This window comes from Oryzias latipes, chromosome 12 (assembly GCF_002234675.1).
Source record: "Oryzias latipes chromosome 12, ASM223467v1".
NCBI lineage: Eukaryota > Metazoa > Chordata > Actinopteri > Beloniformes > Adrianichthyidae > Oryzias > Oryzias latipes.
Window position 1 is genome coordinate 21,475,780 of NC_019870.2, and position 10,935 is coordinate 21,486,714.

The 10,935-nt window shown below is 38.8% G+C and overlaps 1 protein-coding gene across 1 annotated transcript; it reads left to right on the forward strand.

Moving 5' to 3' along the window:
• Positions 1–278: 278 nt before the first annotated feature.
• Positions 279–10,402, forward strand: stoml2 (stomatin like 2). The gene is made up of 10 exons (XM_004086577.4): positions 279–456; positions 1,356–1,508; positions 4,184–4,283; positions 4,466–4,524; positions 4,628–4,729; positions 8,420–8,554; positions 8,691–8,835; positions 8,978–9,057; positions 9,462–9,590; positions 9,683–10,402. Exons 1-10 carry the CDS (start codon positions 415–417, stop codon positions 9,803–9,805), a joined length of 1,068 nt encoding a protein of 355 aa, XP_004086625.1. The 5' UTR covers positions 279–414; the 3' UTR covers positions 9,806–10,402.
• Positions 10,403–10,935: the final 533 nt, after the last annotated feature.

Sequence of the window (10,935 nt, forward strand, 5' to 3'; positions counted from 1 at the left end):
ACTCCACTTCAACAATAAAGTACATGTGACTTTTTGATATTATTTTGATTGTTGTTTTTTAAAATATACTAATACTGCTATTGTTGATCTTTCAGTACTTGGCAAACTTTAAAGAATATCTAATGATAATTTCTGTTTTATAAATTTGGGAAACTGGATTAAAAACCTTGACACAGCAGATTCTTTCTTACCATTAAGTTCGTAATATAAAAAATAAAATGAAAAACACCAATGTTTCCAGCGGAACTATAAACGACCAATTTCTGTTGCAGACCGGAGGCGTTCCGTAAGCGTACAGATGATGTAACGTCCATTTCCTGGCTTGTAAGGGTCACTCGTAAGTGAGGAGTTTGAATTGAACCTAGTTTAGAAAACTACTTTTGGTCACTACAGTCCTTGCATAATATTTAAGCCATGTTACGAACGCTGTGTCGGACTGGTGGAGCTATTTTGCTGGTAAGTTTTGTTGAGATTTTGTTAGGTTGCGAAGGGTCGGGAAAGGCTGCCTGTGTCTGTCGCTACACTTAACCCTAAGTAAGAGATTTTCTTTTTTCCTTAGTAAGTAAATAAATAAATAAAATAAAATAAAAACTTTTTTCCACTCCACATTAGAATTCATTTTTTAGATTTAATATTCGTTTGACTTGTAAATTTTTGCAATAATGTTTGGTTCGTGATTCATAAATGTTTTGCACGTCATATCCAAAACATACTTTAAAAGTTTTAGCTCAGGTTTAAAATTTAAACTCAAAAATTCAGAGTTTAAATGAGAAAACTTTTTTTTTATTAACCAGATTTTAAATCAAATGAGAATATGATTGCTTAAGGAAAAGTCAAGGAACATTCATTCATGTTCACGGGAAACATGATGATGATTATAGACGACTATATTTAATAAAAAATAAAATTATTTTTTTTTAATATAAATTCTGGTCCTAATGTATTTAGTTTTAAAAGTATAAAAAGAAAAGGTAGAGTCATTGACAATATTAGGGGCTTGTTTTACTTTTAACACTGGTGATAAACAATGCTGGAGCTTCCTTTAAGTTGTGGCCACAATCCATTTTTAGTCTTACATTAGTGAAAATTTATTTCATACTTGTGCAAACACCTGAAAGAGCTTCAGTGTTTTTGTCCACGTCATGTTGTGTTCTGCTATCGATATGCAGTAAGGAATGGATTTGTATAAGTGGTTGTTAAATTAATAATAAACTAATTCTCCTCTCATCTGATAACTTTAATTTTGATGTGTTTTATTGTGATTATTATTTTAGGTTAAGGCCAGTAATTTGTCATTTTCTGTAAAATGTTTATATATTGATATGTTTTTATTCATTTTATTTTATTTTTCCCAGCAAGCTCAGCGGCCTGCACCAAGGCTCTTGGTTACACCAGTGCAGCAGCGATGGGCTTCCAGCTTGCCAATGAACACTGTGATCCTCTTTGTGCCCCAACAGGAAGCTTGGGTGGTGGAAAGAATGGGTCGCTTCCACCGCATATTGGAGCCGGTATTATCACTCTCTTTATTAAATAAAATAAAAAAAGCATAGTAGATACATGAACTTGTATTAAAATGATTGGCAATGGCTCATGCTGTGATGATGGGATCTATCTATCTATTTATCTATCTAATCTATCTATCTTAACTAATCTATCTATCTATACACACACACAGTGGTGGACAAAATTGTTGGTACCCCTCAGTTAAAGAAAAAAAGTCCATAATGCTCACTGAAATGACTTGAGACGTTCAAAAGTAACGAAAGTAATGAATGAAATAGGGCTGGAAAAAAATGATGGTACCTCCATAAAAGACTGGGAACAAATTGCCCAGGGGGTCATGATGAACTCAGGTATGTCCTTTTAATTGACATCACAGATGTTTTCAACCCCATAATCATTCAGTCTGCTTATTTAAAGGGAGACAAATAGTCACGTTGCTGTTTGGTGAAAAGGTGTGTACCACACTGAACATGGCCAACAGAAAGCGAAGGAGAGAATTGTCCCAGGACATTAGAAACAAAATTGTAGACAAACATCGTAAAGGTAAAGGCTAAAACCATCTCTAAGCAGCTTGAAGTTCCTGTGACGACAGTGCCACAAATTATTCAGAAGTTTAAGACCCACGGGACTGTAGCCAACCTCCCTGGACGTGGCCTGAAGAGGAAAATTTATGACAAATTGAGGAGACGGATAGTTCGAACTGTATCCAAAGAGCCTAGAACAACCTCCAAAGACATTAAAGGTGAACTCCTAGATCAAGGTACAACAGTGTCAGATCGCACCATTCGTCCTTGTTTGAGCCAGAGTGGACTTCATGGGAGACGACCAAGGAGGACACCACTGTTGAAAGGAAATAACAAAAAAGCCAGACTGGAATTTGCAAAAAAGCATGTTGACAAGCCACAAAGCTTCTGGGAAAAGTCCTTTTGGACAGATGAGACAAAACTGGAGCTTTTTGGTATGGCACATCAGCTCTATGTTCGTAGACTCAAAAATGAAGCATACAACGAAAAAAACACTGTCCCTTCTGTGAAACATGGAGGAGGCTCAGTTCTGTTTTGGGGCTGCTTTGCTGCATCTGGCACAGGGTGTCTTGAAGTTGTGCAAGGTAAAATGATATCTCAAGATTATCAAGGCTTTCTGGATAGAAATGTGCTGCCTATTGTCAGAAAGCTTGGTCTCAGCTGCAGGTCATGTGTCTTCCAACAGGACAATGATCCAAAACAGCCAAAAACACCCAAGAATGGCTAAGAGAAAAGCATTGGACTATTCTGAAGTGGCCTTCTATGAGCCCAGATCTGAATCCCATTGACCATCTGTGGAAGGAGCTGAAACATGCCATTTGGAGAAGACACCCGTTAAACCTGAGACAACTGGAGCAGTCTGCTCATGAGGAGTGGCCCAAAATACCTGTCGACAGGTGCAGAAGGCTCATTGACAAATACAGAAACTGTTTAATTGCAGTGATTGCCTCAAAAGGTTGTGCAAAAAAATATTAAGTAATGGGTATCATCATTTTTAGTTTATCATTCAATCTATTGTTCCTTTTGAACATTTCAAGTTGTGGACTTTCTTTCTTTAACTGAGGGGTACCAAAAATTTTGTCCACCACTGTGCGTGTGTGCTGCTCCTCGAGGATAAAAAGACTCCTTGCAGCATTTCTTTTAGTCTCATTTTTGAGCCAGTGTGGAAAGCAATGTGACTGCAGCAATGAGCAATGACTGTGCTTTGACCGACCCCAACACTGCGTGCATGTGTCCGAGTATGTGCCAGTAACTCATTTTTTATTTTTATAAATCTCTGTTTTGTTTCCTAAGTAATTAAGTAACTTGGGTTTCTATAGTCCAGTAACTTTAATCTATAATTTAAACTGTAATTCCAGTAATTAAATTACAGTAAGTCTTCGTTACTTTGTAATCCGTTACCTCCCAACAATGCTCATCAGTAATCGACCCTTATATATTACACTTAGGTTTAAGGATAGCCAAAAGCATGAAAACATCCAGTACCAAATGTAACTCTTTCCAGTACTCCATTGGTTTTAACACTCACATTTCAGTGTGGCCCGCAATATCAGAAAAACTGTGAGAGTTTGCAGCAGTCACTATGACCCTAAATTAAGCCATATAGTCAATGGTGTACAATCTTTCTACCATTATTTTTGCCCAAAGTCCCATTCACCCATGCACATACACACATATTCACACAGTTGTGCACTGCCATAGAGCCGCCATACAACATGCTAATCAGACCACCAGGAGCAATATTGTGTTTAACTTCTTGCCCAAGGACCCCTTCAAAAAAAGCAAGAACCAAGTTTGTGTGTTTCAGCCTGCAGTCTGAAAGATGCAGAAACTGAGCTTCCGTCTTTCAGACTGCAGGCTGACCGCTCAACCTCTTCGCCACGGTCCCTAATCTTAACCTAAATCTAACCTAAATTTAACAGCCCCTATTAAGTTTAAGTACTGTAACATGGGCAGAAAACTTTACCTTCTCATCACAAACTGAAGATGTTTAAAAATAAATAAATTTAAGGCAAAATGTCTGTGAAACAACTAAGAAGAAACGGTAATGATCTTATAAATGTAATTGTATATGAGCAATCACTTATACATTGTTTCTGCAGCTTTAATCAGCTCTGTGGTGGTTTTACTCAATTATCATCAATGTCTTCTTCTAGGGTTTAAATTTCCTCATCCCCTTACTTGACCGAATTCGTTATGTCCAAAGTCTCAAAGAAATTGTGATTGATGTCCCAGAACAGTCTGCAGTGTCTTTAGGTGAGTAGCCCATTTATAATAATTAAGTTTAATTCCGGATGGGGGTTGGAATAAAACTCACTTTTTTCTTTCTTGAACATTCTCTGTTTTCTTGAGGAATGTACTTCTCTGTTATTTAAGAGCAATGAAGTGGATGTGAACAGATGTAATGTAAATTTTTATATCTCAATTTACATTTACAGACAATGTAACACTTCAGATCGATGGAGTTCTTTATTTAAGGATCCTGGACCCATTCAAGGTACACAGCGGAACAGTTTAGGGTTGCAACAGCTGTCTGCTTATTTTATCCTTGTTTTTATGCATTGCCAAATCTGAAAATTTCCCATCTTTTCCTCCCTCAGGCCAGCTATGGCGTTGAGGATCCAGAATATGCAGTCACACAGTTGGCTCAAACCACCATGCGTTCAGAGCTGGGCAAATTAACACTGGATAAAGTTTTTCGGGTAAAGATAAATATCTTCCCTGCCTTAGATGAAATCAAATTTTATTTCAAACAATGTAGTGCAAAGTTTAGTACAATACAGGCAGCGGTGGCAGCAGCAAACCAGGCTGGAACAGCAGCTGACCCAGAGGAGAAGATTCCAACTGGTAACTCACTGGAAATAAAAATGATCTTTAAAACAAAAAAAATATTGGTTAAAATGATTAGTTAAACATGAACGTTTAAGGATATGAATCAAACAACAATAAAAACATGTAGAATAAAAATAATAATAAAGAGTTAAAATCCATGTTAAAAAGGTGGGTCTTAAGCCTTTTCTTAAAAATATTTATGGCCAAAATGCTAAAAAGATGCCTTTCCATAAGTTTTTGCTTTTTGAAACCAGTGCCAGAGGATCTTGGTTCCATGAGAGTTTTTATTTACCGGTACTGAAAGATAAAAAGGCACAAAACTTGAAATACTATTGAAATTTTCTTAAAATCAATCCGTACAATTTGCCCATGGTCCACATATGAAAACTTCATATTAAATATACGTGGAAAAAAGTGAGAAAAGTTATGGTTCTCTACATGAAATTTTGACAGATGTATCACAAATGAACCACGATAAAACCACAGAGGTATGAAATAACCACGCAAAGAACACGTAAACCCGCACTTCATTGAATTTCTTTATTTTGACATTCAAATCACTGAGCGGAAATAACGCATCAGCACCATGAGCAACGCCGCCGTGGGCCCTTGCGACGCTTTCTTTTAATTGAACTTTTGGATTCTCCATGATCTCTACCAGTTCTAAGTCAAGGCTGTCTCACACTGCCGCTACGTACAATCTGTGCAATGTCCATCTATCCATCCATTCATCCATCCATCCACTTCCACCACTTATCCGGGTCGCGGGGGCAGCAGTCTAAGCAAAGATGCTCAGACTTCCCTTCCACTTCCTCCAGCTCCTCTGGGGGGGACCCTGGGACATTCCCACGCAAGCCGGGAGAGATAGTTTCTCCAGCGTGTCCTCGATCTTCCCCATGGCCAGGGCTCGACAAAGCCATTTGCCCGCTGGCCCGGTTCTGTTTCTCGAGCCGTACGGACCACAAGACTTTATTTTTCACTTGTCCGCTCGGGCCACTAAAATATCTAACGGGTAATATATTTTTCACCTTTTTCAATAAAGTATATTTTGCGAAAACGTGTAGATTTACCTCGTTTTCATCGCTTTGAAAGTTTGACGTCCGCCATGATTGTTTTGGTCACGTGGTGCGCAAACTCCACAACAGAGATGCGTGCGCACCACCCATCTCCGGATGCGGAGAGCGAACACTGTTTACTCTCTGCATCCGTCGGAGCAACTTAATGGGGCGAAAAATAGCTTGGGAAGTTGGACAAGGAGACAACGAACGCTCAAAGATGTTTCTCAAACCTCCCCAAGATGGAGTAATGGGTGGATTTAGTAGTATGGACAGCAAGATATTTAATGAATGCATGGTAGATGAAACTGTATGCACTAAGCCGGGGGTCGGCAACCCGCGGCTCAGGAGCTCTTTAGCGCTGCCCTAGTGGCTCCCTGGAGCATTTTCAAAAATGTTTGAAAATGTAAAAAGATGGGGGAGAGAAATATATTTTTTGTTTTAATATGGTTTCTGTAGGAGGAAAAACAAGACAAACATTATTAACGTTTTCCAATGCTGTAAAAATGCATAGAAAAAACTTTGTAACGCCATGCAGGTACGTCACTTGCAGAGTGCCAAACAGGAGCCAAGCTGTCTGGAAGTTGAGCTGTCAGTCAATTGGCTGCGCTGGAGAAATGTCCGTGTCCCATACAAGGCACGTCTCCGAACAGCTTCAGAGAGGAGCAGGCAGCAAGCTTAGCTGAGAGCATTGTCTCCTTTCTGGCATTACAAGCCCCTTAATTTAAACCACGCACCACATTGAACATTGCACAGGAGTCATGAACCACTCCCCCTCCCACACTTATGTTGCAACATAAAGAAACAACATAAGAGGAAGAATGAACTAAGGTGGAACAACAAAACTGCCATATGAAAAGAAACGTGGGCAAACAGAAACGCTCATGCTGAGCCCTAATTAGATCAAGAGACCACTTCCCACAATCCCCTGCTGCTAACAGACCTAAAATGCACATGACCGGCACTACAATATTACTTTTTTTTTTAAACTTTATTCTGCAAAATGAAAGTACAATACAAAACACAAATTTACAAATTAAACTTCAGATATGCCAGGGGAGCATTCTTTTGTTCGAATCCTCAAAATAAAAATGACATCAAAAATCGGATTTCTTTATTACTTTTCTATTATTTTATCAAAGCAATGAAACATAATTCATTGATATTGTAGCGACCTGGGGGTTAGCCCCGCCTTCAGCTCCTAAGGCTCATGGGAAGTGGGAGTTTTGGGGTAAAACCTTGAGTGAGAGTGTTGTGAATTGAAGTCACGTCCATGCTGTTTTGGTTGTTTATGTGTGCTGGAGTAAACGGGCTTGATGCTGAAAAGGAATTTCGGTGCACTTCCTGTTTCTATCCGCTTGAGACTATCCGGGGTCGTGTGGTGTAAGGTGCACGGACAGTTCTGCAATGAAGCCATTACGCTAGCAGTTTGGCTTTCTCTTCCCCGCTAAAGTGACGTCCCGGCTGGGTCGTTATACAATATTGTAATGAAATTAAACTTGCACAATAGAGCAGTAGGGTGACGCGTCGTTCCCCGCAGAATGCACTGCAGGGCAAATAAACATTTAATCGTTAATAATGCTCATTATGTGTTTGAAGCAACTTAATAATTTTGATAGCAGGCTAATATAGCTAGTATAGATACACATTGCATGTGTTGCCTTCATTATAAGGCTTAAATAGGGCTTTTAATATTTTGCGGCTCCAGACATATTTGTTATTTGTTTTTTTTTCGTCCAAATTTGGCTATTTCTACATTTTAGGTTGCCGACCCCTGCACTAAGCTTTAAGCTGAATGTCAAATAATCAAAGGCAACTACAAATACCTGAATCTCAGAATCAAATGCAGTATAATGTCAAAGTAATTAATTTTGTCAAAAGTAAATAAAACTTCTTAACTATTGATTACGAACAAATGTGAAATAGCAGTGATTAGAAGCAGCATGAAAACTTCTTAACTAGTGTTACCTACTACACTGCAGTGCTCTCTTCAAAAAAATCTGAAACAGACTAGAGCAGATTTAAGTTTGATATGGTCTATTTTCAGTAATAGAAAAGTGTATAAATAAGTGCTAGATGTCACCAGAATGCACCAAATTGCACCATATTAAAATTTTCCGGGGGGGCATGCTCTAAAGTTGCAGCGTCCATCGCTTGCGTGCCGCCTGCGGTGGCAGGTCGCAATTTGCGCTGTGTCGGGCCAGTAACTTTCAGGCAGGGCCAGTAACTTTCAAAAACTACTGGCCCTGTGGGCCAGTGAAAATTTCTGGGCTATGTCAACCCCTGCCCAGGGCCTCCGCCCAGTGGGACATTCCCAGAACACCTCCCCAGAGAAATTTTCATAGTCAATGGGAATCAGCTTAAGATTATTTTTAAAAAAAAAACAAAAAACAGTTTTAATCACCTGTTTTTTTTAAGAAATAAAAGTTAGCAAAGAATCAAAAAATAGCACCTCAGTTTCTCATCGTTGAAAAGTTTCTCATCGTTTTGTCTTTATTTTTTTAGGAAAGGGAATCTCTTAACTCCAACATGGTTCACTCAATCAACCAAGCATCAGATGAGTGGGGAATCCGCTGCCTCCGTTATGAAATCAAGGACATACACGTCCCGCCTCGTGTTAAAGAATCTATGCAGATGCAGGTGAAATCGCCTTTTAAAAAATCTGTTTTATTTGATATGACATAACCTCAAACTATGCATTTTTTTTAAAAGATGGTAAAGTTCATGTTATAAAAGCTCTGGCTTTTAATCTATTCATTTTCTTTACTGCTTAAAGGTTGAAGCTGAGCGGAAGAAGAGAGCAACTGTGCTGGAGTCTGAAGGGTCAAGGGAGGCAGCCATAAATGTGGCTGAAGGTCGAAAACGAGCGCAGATTCTGGCCTCAGAGGGAGAGAAGGCAGAGCAGATCAATAAAGCAGCTGGTAGGCTTGTTTTTAAATCAGTTTTTTTGTGTTCAAAGGAACAAATGCTGCTGTTTTGCCAGTCTTGTTTTTCTGCTCTGAAATACTTGAAAAGTTTAGATTCCATTCATCGCTGTGTGATTAATTCCTCTGTTTCCTGCAGGTGAGGCTCAAGCAGTCATAGCCAAAGCTGAGGCCAAAGCAAAAGCCATACGTATGCTCTCTGAGGCTCTGACTGAACAGGTAATTGTTAGACTAAAGGTTCCTGCAACCTTTTACCGCTACAAGAGCTATTTAAGCCAATGTCTTATAGAGCAAAATCCAACAAGAGCTGCAGAGTTATACTTTACATAAAAATATATTGCTCAAAAAAAAGGGAACACTACGAACACACATCCTATACCTGAACAAATGAAACGAATTAATTTGTTGCATAGTTATTTGTGCAGACAACACAACAACACACAAAGATTAATTCATTCATTCACTCAGCTTCTAAACATGTTTTGTCCCTTTCTGGGTCACGGGGCTGCCGGAGCCCATCCCGGCCACTGATGGGCATAAGCAGAGGACAGGTCGTCTGTCTGTTGCAGGGCCACAAATCACACACTGAAAAGAGACTAACAATTATTGTATATCTTCTACAGAATGGAAACGCTGCTGCATCTTTAAGTGTGGCAGAACAGTATGTGTCTGCATTTTCTAACCTCGCCAAACAGTCCAACACCATCCTACTGCCATCCAACACGGGTGACATCAGTGGAATGGTTTCTCAGGTTTGTTTTCATGCCTATTCAATATCGGTATTTGTGCAGGTTCAGACTAATTTAAAGTCACACTAACTCTTCTCAACTTGATTTACTTTCAGGCCATGACAATTTATAGCACATTGTCAAAAACAAGCCAGAAACTACCACCAAAAGAGTTGCAAGAAAAGACGGAGGAACCCCTGAACCATTTGGAATCTTCTGAGGAGCAGAGAACTCCCTGAATGAAGTTAGAATACCAAACAAAAATAGAAGGCACCTTGGGGGCATCCTTGCATAAACACTTTTTTTTACTAAACTGACTGGTTAGAAATGGAAAAGCCACTAACCTTATGCAGTTTTCAGTGGAGCCCAATTTATTGTGATTCTCATCGTTTATTTTCATTGTTTTCTGATTTTTAAAAATAAAGGTCAGACTTGTTTTTAGTGACTTGTGTAATTGACTGGTAGGACAAATGTAAAAAAACTGAGCTGGCCACAGCAACTTTCTTCATTATACTTGCAGTGTAGTAAAATCTTAGGTTGGGTTTGATGTGTTTTTCCTGACAGTTTTTGAAAGAGTGTGTGTGCATTTTTGGTAGACCAGGAAGCCACCTGGTTTACATAGACCTAAATGAAATTATTCATTCTTGCAAATTTTCAACACCAGTGGGACCACACACTGCTTTCTGTCATGCTAGTAAAAGCCCTAAACAATGCCTTATGTTCACATTTTGACCTATATTAAATAGGAAAAATAATTGTATGTTTTATGCAAGGTCATTTTGAAAGAGTTGGATTTGGAAGGACATCCGATTAAATCTGATTTATGTTGGGTCTAAGTATTTTGAAATGTTTTCAAACACTGACAAATCACTACATCAAAATTTGCAATTGAAATCTTAAAACTTATATGTTGCAATTTGGTGCTAAGTTCCTAACTTCATGGGATAAAAGTGGTATTCTTAGATGGATTTGGATCAGTTCACCATCACAAAACATTAGCAATACTGTCATGGTGGTTTAGGGTAAAGACGAGTAATATTTGTGATGTATTTATATTGTCGGAAAACCACTTGGGTTTAGCGGAGCCATTGATGAGGATAGTAAGGAGAACGTTCTTTATTATATTTTTCAATAGCCGTAAATCAGCACTACAGACACAGATAGTGTAGTGACATTTACAAAAAGCGATAGCTTTCATTACATCCCCTTTTCTCAACAATAAAATAAAGGTGATTAACAATAGAATCTTTCCACGACATGTCTGGCACTCTTCAGTATGACGGAGCGTCATCGACCACCTTCCCAATCAAGAGCGGTTTGAAAAAAAGGTGTGTACTGGCCCCAACGCTTTTTGGCATTTTCTTCTCCT